This window comes from Somniosus microcephalus, chromosome 1 (genome assembly GCF_052327205.1).
Source record: "Somniosus microcephalus isolate GS21.2 chromosome 1, FLI_Smic_1.0, whole genome shotgun sequence".
Taxonomy (NCBI): Eukaryota; Metazoa; Chordata; class Chondrichthyes; order Squaliformes; family Somniosidae; genus Somniosus; species Somniosus microcephalus.
Genome location: NC_140987.1, coordinates 335,207,492 through 335,226,621, shown reverse-complemented (window position 1 = coordinate 335,226,621; position 19,130 = coordinate 335,207,492). Strand labels below are relative to the sequence as shown.

Genomic DNA, 19,130 nt, shown 5'->3' with positions numbered 1-19,130 from the left:
ACAATATATCTCGATGCGTTCTACATACGTGGGCCAATCTTCCACCTCGGCATCGAACCCGTTGATGTTACTACGCTTAGGCATCTTCACCTCTTCCTGAGAAACAACAACAATATTCTTTAACTTTTTCTTTTTTCTTTTTCCAAGATGGCGGTTTCCCGCGCTTATCTTCTTTCCCCGCCCACTTTCAAAATGGCGGTTCCCGCTTCTGTCTTCTTCCCCGCCTACTGGCGGCTTCCCGCGTTTCTTCCCCTGGCGGGAGGGGTAAGCTTTCCCTCGGGCGACGGCCGCTGGCTTTCGCGGTTCGCAGCCTGTGCGTCGGCTTCAGCGCGTTCCCTTCTCTCGGCAGGGCAACCGGGGCTGGGTACAACCCGTTGGCGGCGAACAGTTTCAGCCGCTGGGCTGGTTCTCGCTCGGCCTTCCTTGCTCGGGCTCTGTCTCTCCCGCTCGCTCGGGCTCCCAATCGCGCCTCCCAGCCCTCTCGCAGTCCGGTGCTTCCCTCCCCGGCTGCGGCTGAGTTCTCCGCGGTTTATTTATTTTATCTCTTCCCGCGCCCTACGATCCTGGTCGCCGCTTTTCGTGGCCCCGGTCGCTGCCGGCCTTTTTCGCCGGTCGCGGTCTAGCTGTCTCACGATGCCGTTGCGTCTCCCAGCCTGCTTGTACCGCGGCTTCCGTGCTCCACGCTGCCCCCGTCTCAGCACCTCTGGGCCCGACTTCTGTCCGGCTCCTTTCCCCCCCGACCGTGGTCGAGTTCACCGCCCTTCTCCTTCGTTGATTTTATTTATTTTCCCTTTACTCACAGTCACCATGCCCGACTTGCTTCTCGTGCTGCTCGGCTCAAGCACCACCGTGGCAGAAGGGACAATCCGTGCCTGTTGCTGATGGAAGGCTTCGTGTCTGAAGTCTTCCTTCTTTCTTGCTGTGCAGACTCGAGTTTTCTCTCAGCAGAACGACGAGGGCGGTTGCCTCTTCTCGACGCTTCGTTAACTGCTTCGGAAGTATTGCTGCACGCAGGGTAAGATCGAACTCGTCGCCACTGTAAAGTCTGTGGGTTGTATAGTGAAGTAATACACAGACTACAAGAGTAACTTTAACAGGACTTTACTATTCGAAGGTCAGTTCGAATCTGCCCAATAAATCCTGACACCGCACTTATATACCGGTGTGGTCACCGTTGGTATTACAGTATACAGCAGCCAAGGCAAAGTAGTGCCACACATAAAATAGTTCTCTTAAAGGTGGACGGTTACACACAGTAGTTCTCTTAAAGGTAGAATAGTTACATACACTACAGTATCTGCCCTGGAAGTGCTTGATGAGACACTGTAGAATGAACTTTACCCTGTATCTAACCTGTGCTGTATCGGCCCTAGGGGTGTTTCATGGGACACTGTAGAATGAACTTTACCCTGTATCTAACCTGTGCTGTATCGGCCCTAGGGGTGTTTCATGGGACAGTGTAGAGGGAGCTTTACTCTGTATCTAACCCGTGCTGTACCTGTCCTGGGAGTGTTTGATGGGACAGTGTAGAGGGAGATTTAATCTGTATCTAACCCATGCTGTACCTGTCCTGGGAGTGTTTGATGGGACAGTGTAGAGGGAGATTTACTCTGTATCTAATCTGTGCTGTGCCTGCCCTGTAGAAGGAACATTACTCCATCCCGGAAATCTCAGGGCCATTTTTTTTGGGGGGGAAGGGCATAACTGACTTACCTCAGGTATATTTTGCTTCGGTAAGACTTCGCCTAGCACATGGGAGCAGCCATTGACTGCGTGGGCCAGTTCCTGCTCAACAATCTTGTGTCTCTCGGCTGCATGGTGGATCCTGTAAAACAGCAAGAGTCTGGTCACCTCAAACCAACACTTGTATTTGCTGGCATTTCAGTACTATGGGCTGGAGGATGTATTGGTCTCACTGATAGAGGCTCTGGAGCAATTCACAAGCAAACAATTTTTTTCTGATATGTTACCGTCTCTCACCTTTCACTTGTTTTATCACATTCTTTCCTGACTCTCGTTAGTTTATCAAAATTACGAATCAGTGCTGCTCTGATCTTCCTCTCTTGTCGCTCTTAAGTCGCAAAAGTCTCGCCCTAAACATTCTGTCTCCTACCTGTGCTGATATCAAGATTCATTGCACTGTACCCTGTACTGTAGGCCTTGTCCATAACCCCTGATGTTGTCTGGCACTGTAGGCCTTGGCCCTTCCCTCTGGGGGTGTCCTGTACTCTGGAGCCTAGACTGTTCCCCTGCTGGTGTCCTGTACTCTGGAGCCTAGACTGTTCCCCTGCTGGTGTCCAGTACTCTGGAGCCTAGGCTGTTCCCCTGCTGGTGTCCTGTACTCTGGAGCCTAGACTGTTCCCCTGCTGGTGTCCTGTACTATGGAGCCTAGACTGTTCCCCTGCTGGTGTCCTGTACTCTGGAGCATTCGCCATTCTCCGGCTGGTGTCCTGTACTATGGAGCTTTAACCATTCCCCTGCTGGTGTCCTGTACTCTGAAGGCTTGACCATTCTCCTGCTGGTGTCCTGTACTCTGAAGGCTTGACCATTCTCCTGCTCGTGTCCTGTACTCTGAAGGCTTGACCATTCTCCTGCTGGTGTCCTGTACTTTGAAGGCTTGATCATTCTCCTGCTGGTGTCCTGTACACTGGAGCTTTGACCGTTCCCCTGGTGGTGTCCTGTACTCTGGAGCTTTGACCGTTCCCTTGGTGGTGTCCTGTACGCTGGAGCTTTGACCATTCCCTTGGTGGTGTCCTGTATGCTGGAGCTTTGACCGTTCCCTTCGTGGTGTCCTGTACACTGGAGCTTTGACCATTCCCTTGGTGGTGTCCTGTACGCTGGAGCTTTGACCGTTCCCTTGGTGGTGTCCTGTACACTGGAGCTTTGACCGTTCCCCTGGTGGTGTCCTGTACGCTGGAGCTTTGACCATTCCCTTGGTGGTGTCCTGTACGCTGGAGCTTTGACCGTTCCCTTGGTGGTGTCCTGTACGCTGGAGCTTTGACCGTTCCCTTGGTGGTGTCCTGTACGCTGGAGCATTCACCGTTCCCTTGGTGGTGTCCTGTACGCTGGAGCTTTGACCATTCCCTTGGTGGTGTCCTGTACGCTGGAGCTTTGACCGTTCCCTTGGTGGTGTCCTGTACGCTGGAGCTTTGACCGTTCCCTTGGTGGTGTCCTGTACGCTGGAGCTTTGACCGTTCCCTTGGTGGTGTCCTGTACGCTGGAGCTTTGACCGTTCCCTTGGTGGTGTCCTGTACGCTGGAGCTTTGACCATTCCCTTGGTGGTGTCCTGTACGCTGGAGCTTTGACCGTTCCCTTGGTGGTGTCCTGTACGCTGGAGCTTTGACCGTTCCCTTGGTGGTGTCCTGTACGCTGGAGCTTTGACCGTTCCCCTGGTGGTGTCCTGTACACTGGAACTTTGACCGTTCCCCTGGTGGTGTCCTGTACGCTGGAGCTTTGACCGTTCACTTGGGGGTGTCCTGTACGCTGGAGCTTTGACCGTTCCCCTGGTGGTGTCCTGTACTCTGGAGCTTTGACCGCTCCCTTGGTGGTGTCCTGTACGCTGGAGCTTTGACCATTCCCTTGGTGGTGTCCTGTACGCTGGAGCTTTGACCATTCCCTTGCTGGTGTCCTGTACGCTGGGGCTTTGACCGTTCCCTTGGTGGTGTCCTGTACACTGGAGCTTTGACCGTTCCCCTGGTGGTGTCCTGTACACTGGAGCTTTGACCATTCCCTTGGTGGTGTCCTGTACGCTGGAGCTCTGACCGTTCCCCTGGTGGTGTCCTGTACGCTGGAGCTTTGACCGTTCCCTTGGTGGTGTCCTGTACGCTGGAGCTTTGACCGTTCTCCTGGTGGTGTCCTGTACGCTGGAGCTTTGACCGTTCCCCTGGTGGTGTCCTGTACACTGGAGCTTTGACCATTCCCTTGGTGGTGTCCTGTACGCTGGAGCTTTGACCGTTCCCTTGGTGGTGTCCTGTACGCTGGAGCTTTGACCGTTCCCTTGGTGGTGTCCTGTACGCTGGAGCTTTGACCGTTCCCTTGGTGGTGTCCTGTACGCTGGAGCTTTGACCGTTCCCTTGGTGGTGTCCTGTACCCTGCATCTTTGACCGTTCCCCTGGTGGTGCCCTGTACGCTGGAGCTTTGACCGTTCCCTTGGTGGTGTCCTGTACGCTGGAGCTTTGACCGTTCCCTTGGTGGTGTCCTATACGCTGGAGCTTTGACCGTTCCCTTGGTGGTGTCCTGTACGCTGGAGCTTTGACCGTTCCCTTGGTGGTGTCCTGTACGCTGGAGCTTTGACCGTTCCCTTGGTGGTGTCCTGTACGCTGGAGCTTTGACCGTTCCCTTGGTGGTGTCCTGTACTCTGAAGCTTTGACCGTTCCCCTGGTGGTGTCCTGCACGCTGGAGCTTTGACCGTTCCCTTGGTGGTGTCCTGTACGCTGGAGCTTTGACCGTTCCCCTGGTGGTGTCCTGTACGCTGGAGCTTTGACCGCTCCCTTGGCGGTGTCCTGTACGCTGGAGCTTTGACCGTTCCCTTGGTGGTGTCCTGTACGCTGGAGCTTTGACCGTTCCCCTGGTGGTGTCCTGTACTCTGGAGCTTTGACCGTCCACTTGATGGTGTCCTGTACGCTGGAGCTTTGACCGTTCCCTTGGTGGTGTCCTGTACGCTGGAGCTTTGACCGTTCCCTTGTTGGTGTCCTGTACGCTGGAGCTTTGACCGTTCCCTTGGTGGTGTCCTGTACTCTGGAGCTTTGACCGTTCCCCTGGTGGTGTCCTGCACGCTGGAGCTTTGACCGTTCCCTTGGTGGTGTCCTGTACGCTGGAGCTTTGACCGTTCCCCTGGTGGTGTCCTGTACGCTGGAGCTTTGACCGCTCCCTTGGTGGTGTCCTGTACGCTGGAGCTTTGACCGTTCCCTTGGTGGTGTCCTGTACGCTGGAACTTTGACCGTTCCCTTGGTGGTGTCCTGTACGCTGGAGCTTTGACCGTTCCCTTGGTGGTGTCCTGTACGCTGGAGCTTTGACCGTTCCCTTGGTGGTGTCCTGTACGCTGGAGCTTTGACCATTCCCTTGGTGGTGTCCTGTACGCTGGAGCTTTGACCGTTCCCCTGGTGGTGTCCTGCACACTGGAGCTTTGACCGTTCCCCTGGTGGTGTCCTGTACGCTGGAGCTTTGACCGTTCCCTTGGTGGTGTCCTGTACGCTGGAGCTTTGACCGTTCCCTTGGTGGTGTCCTGTACGCTGGAGCTTTGACCGTTCCCTTGGTGGTGTCCTGTACGCTGGAGCTTTGACCGTTCCTTTGGTGGTGTCCTGTACTCTGGAGCTTTGACCATTCCCTTGGTGGTGTCCTGTACGCTGGAGCTTTGACCGTTCCCTTGGTGGTGTCCTGTACGCTGGAGCTTTGACCGTTCCCCTGGGGGTGTCCTGTACGCTGGAGCTTTGACCGTTCCCTTGGTGGTGTCCTGTTCTCTGGAGCTTTGACCGTTCCCCTGGTGGTGTCCTGTACGCTGGAGCTTTGACCGTTCCCCTGGTGGTGTCCTGTACACTGGAGCTTTGACCGTTCCCTTGGTGATGTCCTGTACGCTGGAGCTTTGACCGTTCCCTTGGTGGTGTCCTGTACTCTGGAGCTTTGACCGTTCCCTTGGTGGTGTCCTGTACTCTGGAGCTTTGACAGTTCCCTTGGTGGTGTCGTGTACGCTGGAGCTTTGACCGTTCCCTTGGTGGTGTCCTGTACACTGGAGCTTTGACCATTCCCTTGGTGGTGTCCTGTACGCTGGAGCTTTGACCGTTCCCTTGGTGGTGTCCTGTACGCTGGAGCTTTGACCGTTCCCTTGGTGGTGTCCTGTACGCTGGAGCTTTGACCATTCCCTTGGTGGTGTCCTGTACGCTGGAGCTTTGACCGTTCCCTTGGTGGTGTCCTGTACTCTGGAGCTTTGACAGTTCCCTTGGTGGTGTCCTGTATGCTGGAGCTTTGACTATTCCCTTGGTGGTGTCCTGTACACTGGAGCTTTGACCATTCCCTTGGTGGTGTCCTGTACGCTGGAGCTTTGACCGTTCCCTTGGTGGTGTCCTGTATGCTGGAGCTTTGACCGTTCCCTTGGTGGTGTCCTGTACGCTGGAGCTTTGACCGTTCCCCTGGTGGTGTCCTGTACTCTGGAGCTTTGACCGTTCCCTTGGTGGCATCCTGTACACTGGAGCTTTGACCGTTCCCTTGCTGGTGTCCTGTACGCTGGAGCTTTGACCGTTCCCTTGGTGGTGTCCTGTATGCTGGAGCTTTGACCGTTCCCTTGGTGGTGTCCTGTACGCTGGAGCTTTGACCATTCCCTTGGTGGTGTCCTGTACGCTGGAGCTTTGACCATTCCCTTGGTGGTGTCCTGTACGCTGGCGCTTTGAACATTCCCTTGGTGGTGTCCTGTACGCTGGAGCTTTGACCGTTCCCCTGGTGGTGTCCTGTACGCTGGAGCTTTGACCGTACCCTTGGTGGTGTCCTGTACTCTGGAGCATTGGCCATTCTCCTGCTGGTGTCCTGTACACTGGAGCTTTGACTGCTCCCTTGGTGGTGTCCTGTACGCTGGAGCTTTGACCGCTCCCTTGGTGGTGTCCTGTACGCTGGAGCTTTGACCGTTCCCTTGGTGGTGTCCTGTACTCTGGAGCTTTGACCGTTCCCCTGGTTGCGTCCTGTACACTGGAGCTTTGACCGTTCCCTTGGTGGTGTCCTGTACGCTGGAGCTTTGACCATTCCCTTGGTGGTGTCCTGTACGCTGGAGCTTTGACCGCTCCCTTGGTGGTGTCCTGTACTCTGGAGCTTTGACCGTTCCCTTGGTGGTGTCCTGTATGCTGGAGCTTTGACCGTTCCCTTGGTGGTGTCCTGTACGCTGGAGCTTTGACCGTTCCCTTGGTGGTGTCCTGTACGCTGGAGCTTTGACCGTTCCCTTGGTGGTGCCCTGTACGCTGGAGCTTTGACCGTTCCCTTGCTGGTGTCCTGTACGCTGGAGCTTTGACCGTTCCCTTGGTGGTGTCCTGTACGCTGGAGCATTGACCGTTCCCTTGGTGGTGTCCTGTACGCTGGAGCTTTGACCGTTCCCTTGGTGGTGTCCTGTACGCTGGAGCTTTGACCATTCCCTTGGTGGTGTCCTGTACGCTGGAGCTTTGACCGTTCCCTTGGTGGTGTCCTGTACGCTGGAGCTTTGACCGTTCCCTTGGTGGTGTCCTGTACGCTGGAGCTTTGACCGTTCCCTTGGTGGTGTCCTGTACGCTGGAGCATTGACCGTTCCCTTGGTGGTGTCCTGTACACTGGAGCTTTGACCGTTCCCTTGGTGGTGTCCTGTACGCTGGAGCTTTGACCGTTCCCTTGGTGGTGTCCTGTACGCTGGAGCTTTGACCGTTCCCTTGGTGGTGTCCTGTACGCTGGAGCTTTGACCGTTCCCTTGGTGGTGTCCTGTACGCTGGAGCTTTGACCATTCCCTTGGTGGTGTCCTGTACGCTGGAGCTTTGACCATTCCCTTGGTGGTGTCCTGTACTCTGGAGCTTTGACCGTTCCCTTGGTGGTGTCCTGTACGCTGGAGCTTTGACCGTTCCCTTGGTGGTGTCCTGTACGCTGGAGCTTTGACCGTTCCCTTGGTGGTGTCCTGTACACTGGAGCTTTGACCGTTCCCTTGGTGGTGTCCTGTACGCTGGAGCTTTGACCATTCCCTTGGTGGTGTTCTGTACGCTGGAGCTTTGACCGTTCCCTTGGTGGTGTCCTGTACACTGGAGCTTTGACCGTTCCCTTGGTGGTGTCCTGTACGCTGGAGCTTTGACCGTTCCCTTGGTGGTGTCTTGTACGCTGGATCTTTGACCATTCCCTTGGTGGTGTTCTGTACGCTGGAGCTTTGACCGTTCCCTTGGTGGTGTCCTGTACACTGGAGCTTTGACCGTTCCCTTGGTGGTGTCCTGTACGCTGGAGCTTTGACCGTTCCCTTGGTGGTGTCCTGTACGCTGGAGCTTTGACCGTTTCCTTGGTGGTGTCCTGTACTCTGGAGCTTTGACCGTTCCCCTGGTGGTGTCCTGTACACTGGAGCTTTGACCGTTCCCTTGGTGGTGTCCTGTTGCACCTCTCCCCAGGTGCTCATGGAGTGATGCTTGCTGATCTGAAAGGAATGCAGACTCTCTGCCTTTCCTCTTGTAGGAGAATATGTGACACAGAGAAACAGGACAGGGGAGAAATGGTTAATCATAAAAGAAGAGGGGTGCTCAGGGCCAGATTAGAGCCGCACTGAAGTGGGAGCCACTGAGCGAAGCTGAGGTGGAAAACAAGAAAGAGGACCTGGAGATGCTTGTTAACTTCCTTCATTTTCTGGGAAATCATTTCATTCACCTCAAGGCCCCCATTTTTTCAAGGAAAACAAAGTAAACATCCCTAACATGTCCACATAACTTGTTCCTGATTGATTGAAGATATGGAGACACTATTATGACATTGCTACCTCAGAATATGAAGACATGATCAACAGGAGAACGCAACAGACAGAATCAAAGAGTGCTGGGAGTGTGTGACAGGCAGTGAAGGACTCAGGAGGTTATGAAAAAAGCATAAGCCTTGAAAGGGGAGCTCAGCTTTCAGTCAGAGAAACTTGACATTTAGATTAAAAGCAAAGTTACAGTATGCAAAATATTATTCAGACCTTATTAAAGATAGAAGGTGGCTGATTAATGAATCTGTTACTTATAGTGGGAGAGAGATTAATGAATCTGTTACGGATAGCGGGAGAGAGATTAATGAACCGGTTACTGATAGCGGGAGAGAGCTTAATGAATCTGATACTGATAGCGGGAGAGAGATTAATGAATCTGATACTGATAGCGGGAGAGAGATTAATGAACCTGTCACTGATAGCGGAGAGAGAGATTAATGAATCTGTCACTGACAGCGGGAGAGAGATTAATGAATCTGTCACTGACAGCGGGAGAGAGCTTAATGAATCTGATACTGATAGCGGGAGAGAGATTAATGAACCTGTTACTGATAGCGGGAGAGAGATTAATGAACCTGTTACTGTTAGCGGGAGAGAGATTAATGAATCTGTCACTGATAGCAGGAGAGAGATTAATGAACCTGTTACTGACAGCGGGAGAGAGATTAATGAATCTGTTACGGATAGCGGGAGAGAGATTAATGAATCTGATACTGATAGCGGGAGAGAGATTAATGAACCTGTTACTGATAGCGGGAGAGAGCTGAATGAATCTGATACTGATAGAGGGAGAGAGATTAATGAATCTGTTACTGATAGCGGGAGGGTGATTAATGAATCTGTCACTGATAGCGGAGAGAGATTAATGAATCTGTCACTGACAGAGGGAGAGAGATTAATGAATCTGTCACTGACAGCGGGAGAGAGCTTAATGAATCTGATACTGATAGCGGGAGAGAGATTAATGAACCTGTTACTGATAGCGGGAGAGAGCTGAATGAATCTGATACTGATAGAGGGAGAGAGATTAATGAATCTGTTACTGATAGCGGGAGGGTGATTAATGAATCTGTCACTGATAGCGGAGAGAGATTAATGAATCTGTCACTGACAGAGGGAGAGAGATTAATGAATCTGTCACTGACAGCGGGAGAGAGCTTAATGAATCTGATACTGATAGCGGGAGAGAGATTAATGAACCTGTTACTGATAGCGGGAGAGAGATTAATGAACCTGTTACTGTTAGCGGGAGAGAGATTAATGAATCTGTCACTGATAGCAGGAGAGAGATTAATGAACCTGTTACTGATAGCGGGAGAGAGATTAATGAATCTGTTAATGATAGCGGGAGAGAGATTAATGAATCTGATACTGATAGCGGGAGAGAGATTAATGAACCTGTTACTGATAGCGGGAGAGAGCTTAATGAATCTGATACTGATAGCGGGAGAGAGATTAATGAATCTGATACTGATAGCGGGAGAGAGATTAATGAACCTGTTACTGATAGCGGGAGGGTGATTAATGAATCTGTCACTGATAGCGGAGAGAGATTAATGAATCTGTCACTGACAGCGGGAGAGAGATTAATGAATCTGTCACTGACAGCAGGAGAGAGCTTAATGAATCTGATGCTGATAGCGGGAGAGAGATTAATGAACCTGTTACTGATAGCGGGAGAGAGCTTATTGAATCTGACAGTGATAGCGAGAGAGATTAATGAACCTGTTACTAATTGCGGGAGAGAGATTAATGAATCTGTTACTGATAGCGGGAGAGAGATTAATGGAACTGTTACTGATAGCGGGAGAGAGATTAATGAACCTGTTACTGATAGCGGGAGAGAGATTAATGAATCTGTCACTGACAGCGGGAGAGAGATTAATGAATCTGACACTGATAGTGGGAGAGAGATTAATGAACCTGTTACTGATAGCGGGAGAGAGATTAATGAATCTGTTACTTTTAGCGGGAGAGAGCTTAATGAATCTGTCACTGATAGCGAGAGAGATTAATGAACCTGTTACTGATTGCGGGAGAGAAATTAATGAATCTGTTACTGGTAGCGGGAGAGAGATTAATGGAACTGTTACTGATAGCGGGAGAGAGATTAATGAACCTGTTACTGATAGAGGGAGAGAGATTAATGAATCTGTCACTGATAGCTGGAGAGAGCTTAATGAACCTGTTACTGATAGCGGGAGAGAGATTAATGAATCTGTTATTGATAGTGGGAGAGAGATTAATGAACCTGTTACTGATAGCTGGAGAGAGATTAATGAATCTGTTATTGATCGCGGGAGAAAGATTAATGAACCTGTTACTGATAGCGGGAGAGAGATTAATGAATTTGTTATTGATCGCGGGAGAGAGATTAATGAATCTGTTACTGATAGCGGAGAGAGAGATTAATGAATCTGTCACTGATAGCGGGAGGGTGATTAATGAATCTGTTACTGATAGCGGAGACAGAGATTAATGATTCTGTTACTGCCAGCGGAGAGAGATTAATGAATCTGTTACTGATAGCGGGAGAGAGATTAATGAATCTGTTACTGATAGCGGGAGAGAGATTAATGAATCTGTTACTGATAGTGGGAGAGAGATTAATGAATCTGTTGCTGATAGCGGGAGAGAGATTAATGAATCTGTTACTGATAGCGGGAGAGAGATTAATGAATCTGTTACTGATAGCGGAGAGAGAGATTAATTAATCTGTTACTGATAGCGGGAGAGAGGTTAATGAATCTGTTACTGATAGCGGGAGAGAAATTAATGAATCTGTTACTGATAGCGGGGGAGAGATTAATGAATCTGTTACTGATAGCGGGAGAGAGATTAATGAATCTGTTGCTAATAGCGGGAGAGAGATTAATGAACCTGTTACTGATAGCGGGAGAGAGATTAATGAACCTGTTACTGATAGCGGGAGAGAGATTAATGAATCTGTTATAGATAGCGGGAGAGAGCTAATGAATCTGATACTGATAGCGGGAGAGAGATTAATGAACCTGTTACTGATAGCGGGAGAGAGATTAATGAATCTGTTATTGATAGCGGGAGGGCGATTAATTAATCTGTTATTGATAGAGGGAGAGAGATTAATGAATCTGTTATTGATAGCGGGAGAGAGATTAATGAACCTGTTACTGATAGCGGGAGAGAGATTAATGAATCTGTTATTGATCACAGGAGAGAGATTAATGAACCTGTTACTGATAGCGGGAGAGAGATTAATGAATCTGTTATTGATAGCGGGAGAGAGATTAATGAATTTGTTATTGATCGCGGGAGAGAGATAAATGAATCTGTTACTCATTGCGGAGAGACAGATTAATGAATCTGTTACTGATAGCGGAGAGAGAGATTAATGTATCTGTTACCGATAGCGGAGAGAGAGATTAATGAATCTGTTACTGATAGCGGAGAGAGAGATTAATGAATCTGTTACTGATAGCGGAGAGAGAGATTAATGAATCTGTTACTGATAGCGGAGAGGGAGATTAATGAATCTGTTAGTGATAGCGGGAGAGAGATTAATGAAGCTGTTACTGATAGCGGGAGAGAGATTAATGACTCAGTTACTGATAGCGGGAGAAAGATTAATGAATCTGTTACTGATAGTGAGAGAGATTAATGAATCTGTTACGGATAGCGGGAGAGAGATTAATGAATCTGTTACTGATACCGGGGGAGAGATTAATGAATCTGTTACTGATAGCGGGAGAGAGATTCATGAATCTGTTACTGATAGCGGAGAGAGATTAATGAATTTGTTACTGATAGCAGGAGAGAGATTCATGAATCTGTTACTGATAGCGGAGAGAGAGATTAATGAATTTGTTACTGATAGCGAGAGAGAGAGATTAATGAATCTGTTACTGATAGCGGGAGAGAGATTAATGAATCTGTTACTGATAGCGGGAGACAGATTAATGAATCTGTTACTGATAGCGGGAGAGAGATTAATGAATTTGTTATTGATAGCGGGAGAGAGATTAATGAATCTGTTACTGATAGCGGAGAGAGAGATTAATGTATCTGTTACTGATAGCGGGAGAAAGATTAATGGATCTGTTACGGATAGCGGAGAGAGATTAATGAATCTGTAACTGATAGCGGAGAGAGATTAATGTATCTGTTACTGATAGCGGGAGAGAGAATAAGGAATCTGTTGCTGATAACGGGAAAGAGATTAATGAATCTGTTACTGATAGCGGGAGAGAGATTAATGAATCTGTTACTGATAGCGGGAGAGAAATTAATGAATCTGTTACTGATAGCAGGAGAGAGATTAAAGAATCTGTTACTGATAGCGGAGAGAGATTAATGAATCTGTTACTGATAGCGGGAGAGAGATTAATGAATCTGTTACTGATAGCGGCGAGAGAGATTAATGAATCTGTTACTGATAGCGGAGAGAGATTAATGAATCTGTTACTGATAGCGGAGAGAGAGATTAATGAATCTGTTACTGACAGCGGAGAGAGAGATTAATGAATCTGTTATTAACAGCGGGAGAGAGATTAATGAATCTGTTACTGATAGCGGGAGAGAGATTAATGAATCTGTTACTGAAAGCGGAGAGAGAGATTAATGAATCTGTCACTGATAGCGAGAGAGAGATTAATGAATCTGTTACTGATAGCGAGAGAGAGATTAATGAATCTGTTACTGATAGCGAGAGAGAGATTAATGAATCTGTTACTGATAGCGAGAGAGATTAAGGAATCTGTTACTGATAGTGAGAGAGAATAATGAATCTGTTACGGATAGCGGGAGAGAGATTAATGAATCTGGTACTGATTCCGGGGGAGCGATTAATGAATCTATTACTGATAGCGGGGGAGAGATTAATGAATCTGTTACTGATACCGGGAGAGAGATTAATGAATCTGTTACTGATAGCGGAGAGAGAGAGTAATGAATCAGTTACTGATAGCGGGAGAGAGATTAATGAATCTGTTACTGATAGCAGGAGAGAGATTAATGAATCTGTTACTTATAGCGGGAGAGAGATTAATGAATCTGTTACTGACAGCGGAGAGAGATTAATGAATCTCTACTGATAGCGGGAGAAAGAATAATGGCACTGTTACGGAGAGCGGAGAGAGATTAATTAATCTGTTACTGATAGCGGAGACAGAGATTAATGAATCTGTTCCTGAAAGCGGGAGGGAGATTGATGAATCTGTTGCTGATAGCAGGAGAGAGATTAATGAATCTGTTACTGATAGCGGAGAGAGATTAATGAATCTGTTACTGATAGCGGGAGAGAGATTAATGAACCTGTTACTGATAGCGGAGAGAGATTAATGAATCTGTTACTGATAGCGAGAGAGAGATTAATGAATCTGTTACTGATAGCGAGAGAGATTAATGAATCTGTTGCTGATGGTGAGAGAGAATAATGAATCTGTTACGGATAGCGGGAGAGAGATGAATGAATCTGTTACTGATACCGAGGGAGAGATTAATCAATCTGTTACTGATAGCGGAGAGAGAGATTAATGAATCAGTTACTGACAGCGGGAGAGAGATTAATGAATCTGTTACTGAAAGCGGGAGAGAGATTAATGAATCTGTTATTGATAGCGGGAGAGAGATTAATGAATCTGTTACTGACAGCGGAGAGAGATTAATGAATCTGTTACTGATAGCGGGAGAAAGATTAATGGATCTGTTACGGATAGCAGAGAGAGATTAATGAATCTGTTACTGATAGCGGAGACAGAGATTAATGAATCTGTTACTGACAGCGGAGAGAGATTAATGAATCTGTTACTGATAGCGGGAGAGAGATTAATTAATCAGTTACTGATAGCGGGAGAGATATTAATCAATCTGTTACCGATAGCAGAGATAGAGATTAATGAATCTGTTGCTGACAGCGGGAGAGAGATTAATGAATCTGTTATTGATAGCGGGAGAGAGATTAATGAATTTGTTATTGATCGCGGGAGAGAGATTAATGAATGTGTTACTGATAGCGGAGAGAGAGATTAATGAATCTGTTACTGATAGCGGAGAGAGAGATTAATGTATCTGTTACTGATAGTGGGAGAAAGATTAATGGATCTGTTATGGATAGCGGAGAGAGATTAATGAATCTGTTACTGATAGCAGGAGAGAGATTAATGAACCTGTTACTGATAGCGGGAGAGAGATTAATGAACCTGTTACTGTTAGCGGGAGAGAGATTAATGAATCTGTCACTGATAGCAGGAGAGAGATTAATGAACCTGTTACTGACAGCGGGAGAGAGATTAATGAATCTGTTACGGATAGCGGGAGAGAGATTAATGAATCTGATACTGATAGCGGGAGAGAGATTAATGAACCTGTTACTGATAGCGGGAGAGAGCTGAATGAATCTGATACTGATAGAGGGAGAGAGATTAATGAATCTGTTACTGATAGCGGGAGGGTGATTAATGAATCTGTCACTGATAGCGGAGAGAGATTAATGAATCTGTCACTGACAGAGGGAGAGAGATTAATGAATCTGTCACTGACAGCGGGAGAGAGCTTAATGAATCTGATACTGATAGCGGGAGAGAGATTAATGAACCTGTTACTGATCGCGGGAGAGAGCTGAATGAATCTGATACTGATAGAGGGAGAGAGATTAATGAATCTGTTACTGATAGCGGGAGGGTGATTAATGAATCTGTCACTGATAGCGGAGAGAGATTAATGAATCTGTCACTGACAGAGGGAGAGAGATTAATGAATCTGTCACTGACAGCGGGAGAGAGCTTAATGAATCTGATACTGATAGCGGGAGAGAGATTAATGAACCTGTTACTGATAGCGGGAGAGAGATTAATGAACCTGTTACTGTTAGCGGGAGAGAGATTAATGAATCTGTCACTGATAGCAGGAGAGAGATTAATGAACCTGTTACTGATAGCGGGAGAGAGATTAATGAATCTGTTAATGATAGCGGGAGAGAGATTAATGAATCTGATACTGATAGCGGGAGAGAGATTAATGAACCTGTTACTGATAGCGGGAGAGAGCTTAATGAATCTGATACTGATAGCGGGAGAGAGATTAATGAATCTGATACTGATAGCGGGAGAGAGATTAATGAACCTGTTACTGATAGCGGGAGGGTGATTAATGAATCTGTCACTGATAGCGGAGAGAGATTAATGAATCTGTCACTGACAGCGGGAGAGAGATTAATGAATCTGTCACTGACAGCAGGAGAGAGCTTAATGAATCTGATGCTAATAGCGGGAGAGAGATTAATGAACCTGTTACTGATAGCGGGAGAGAGCTTATTGAATCTGACAGTGATAGCGAGAGAGATTAATGAACCTGTTACTAATTGCGGGAGAGAGATTAATGAATCTGTTACTGATAGCGGGAGAGAGATTAATGGAACTGTTACTGATAGCGGGAGAGAGATTAATGAACCTGTTACTGATAGCGGGAGAGAGATTAATGAATCTGTCACTGACAGCGGGAGAGAGATTAATGAATCTGACACTGATAGTGGGAGAGAGATTAATGAACCTGTTACTGATAGCGGGAGAGAGATTAATGAATCTGTTACTTTTAGCGGGAGAGAGCTTAATGAATCTGTCACTGATAGCGAGAGAGATTAATGAACCTGTTACTGATTGCGGGAGAGAAATTAATGAATCTGTTACTGGTAGCGGGAGAGAGATTAATGGAACTGTTACTGATAGCGGGAGAGAGATTAATGAACCTGTTACTGATAGAGGGAGAGAGATTAATGAATCTGTCACTGATAGCTGGAGAGAGCTTAATGAACCTGTTACTGATAGCGGGAGAGAGATTAATGAATCTGTTATTGATAGTGGGAGAGAGATTAATGAACCTGTTACTGATAGCTGGAGAGAGATTAATGAATCTGTTACAAATAGCAGGAGACAGATGAATGAATCTGTTACTGATAGCGGGAGAGAAATTAATGAATCTGTTACTGATAGCGGGGGAGAGATTAATGAATCTGTTACTGATAGCGGGAGAGAAATTAATGAATCTGTTACTGATAGCGGGGGAGAGATTAATGAATCTGTTACTGATAGCGGGAGAGAGATTAATGAATCTGTTGCTGATAGCGGGAGAGAGATTAATGAACCTGTTACTGATAGCGGGAGAGAGATTAATGAACCTGTTACTGATAGCGGGAGAGAGATTAATGAATCTGTTATAGATAGCGGGAGAGAGCTAATGAATCTGATACTGATAGCGGGAGAGAGATTAATGAACCTGTTACTGATAGCGGGAGAGAGATTAATGAATCTGTTATTGATAGCGGGAGGGCGATTAATTAATCTGTTATTGATAGAGGGAGAGAGATTAATGAATCTGTTATTGATAGCGGGAGAGAGATTAATGAACCTGTTACTGATAGCGGGAGAGAGATTAATGAATCTGTTATTGATCACAGGAGAGAGATTAATGAACCTGTTACTGATAGCGGGAGAGAGATGAATGAATCTGTTATTGATAGCGGGAGAGAGATGAATGAATTTGTTATTGATCGCGGGAGAGAGATAAATGAATCTGTTACTCATTGCGGAGAGACAGATTAATGAATCTGTTACTGATAGCGGAGAGAGAGATTAATGTATCTGTTACCGATAGCGGAGAGAGAGATTAATGAATCTGTTACTGATAGCGGAGAGAGAGATTAATGAATCTGTTACTGATAGCGGAGAGAGAGATTAATGAATCTGTTACTGATAGCGGAGAGGGAGATTAATGAATCTGTTAGTGATAGCGGGAGAGAGATTAATGAAGCTGTTACTGATAGCGGGAGAGAGATTAATGATTCAGTTACTGATAGCGGGAGAAAGATTAATGAATCTGTTACTGATAGTGAGAGAGATTAATGAATCTGTTACGGATAGCGGGAGAGAGATTAATGAATCTGTTACTGATACCGGGGGAGAGATTAATGAATCTGTTACTGATAGCGGGAGAGAGATTCATGAATCTGTTACTGATAGCGGAGAGAGATTAATGAATTTGTTACTGATAGCAGGAGAGAGATTCATGAATCTGTTACTGATAGCGGAGAGAGAGATTAATGAATTTGTTACTGATAGCGAGAGAGAGAGATTAATGAATCTGTTACTGATAGCGGGAGAGAGATTAATGAATCTGTTACTGATAGCGGGAGACAGATTAATGAATCTGTTACTGATAGCGGGTGAGAGATTAATGAATTTGTTATTGATCGCGGGAGAGAGATTAATGAATCTGTTACTGATAGCGGAGAGAGAGATTAATGTATCTTTTACTGATAGCGGGAGAAAGATTAATGGATCTGTTACGGATAGCGGAGAGAGATTAATGAATCTGTAACTGATAGCGGAGAGAGATTAATGTATCTGTTACTGATAGCGGGAGAGAGAATAAGGAATCTGTTGCTGATAACGGGAAAGAGATTAATGAATCTGTTACTGATAGCGGGAGAGAGATTAATGAATCTGTTACTGATAGCGGGAGAGAAATTAATGAATCTGTTACTGATAGCAGGAGAGAGATTAAAGAATCTGTTACTGATAGCGGAGAGAGATTAATGAATCTGTTACTGATAGCGGGAGAGAGATTAATGAATCTGTTACTGATAGCGGCGAGAGAGATTAATGAATCTGTTACTGATAGCGGAGAGAGATTAATGAATCTGTTACTGATAGCGGAGAGAGAGATTAATGAATCTGTTACTGACAGCGGAGAGAGAGATTAATGAATCTGTTATTGACAGCGGGAGAGAGATTAATGAATCTGTTACTGATAGCGGGAGAGAGATTAATGAATCTGTTACTGAAAGCGGAGAGAGAGATTAATGAATCTGTTACTGATAGCGAGAGAGAGATTAATGAATCTGTTACTGATAGCGAGAGAGAGATTAATGAATCTGTTACTGATAGCGAGAGAGAGATTAATGAATCTGTTACTGATAGCGAGAGAGATTAAGGAATCTGTTACTGATAGTGAGAGAGAATAATGAATCTGTTACGGATAGCGGGAGAGAGATTAATGAATCTGGTACTGATTCCGGGGGAGCGATTAATGAATCTATTACTGATAGCGGGGGAGAGATTAATGAATCTGTTACTGATACCGGGAGAGAGATTAATGAATCTGTTACTGATAGCGGAGAGAGAGATTAATGAATCAGTTGCTGATAGCGGGAGAGAGATTAATGAATCTGTTACTGACAGCGGAGAGAGATTAATGAATCTCTACTGATAGCGGGAGAAAGAATAATGGCACTGTTACGGAGAGCGGAGAGAGATTAATTAATCTGTTACTGATAGCGGAGACAGAGATTAATGAATCTGTTACTGAAAGCGGGAGGGAGATTGATGAATCTGTTGCTGATAGCAGGAGAGAGATTAATGAATCTGTTACTGATAGCGGAGAGAGATTAATGAATCTGTTACTGATAGCGGGAGAGAGATTAATGAACCTGTTACTGATAGCGGAGAGAGATTAATGAATCTGTTACTGATAGCGAGAGAGAGATTAATGAATCTGTTACTGATAGCGAGAGAGATTAATGAATCTGTTGCTGATGGTGAGAGAGAATAATGAATCTGTTATGGATAGCGGGAGAGAGATGAATGAATCTGTTACTGATACCGAGGGAGAGATTAATCAATCTGTTACTGATAGCGGAGAGAGAGATTAATGAATC

At 46.6% G+C, this 19,130-nt stretch overlaps 1 protein-coding gene across 1 annotated transcript in view; it reads right to left on the bottom strand.

Moving 5' to 3' along the window:
- Positions 1-19,130, bottom strand: part of LOC147124917 (diacylglycerol kinase delta) — a 225,075-nt gene that overhangs the window by 12,981 nt on the left and 192,964 nt on the right. Inside the window, exon 22 of the mRNA XM_085988140.1 lies at positions 1,714-1,825. Within this exon, the coding sequence (XP_085844266.1) occupies positions 1,714-1,825 (112 nt within the window). The remainder of the gene's footprint in view (positions 1-1,713; positions 1,826-19,130) is intronic.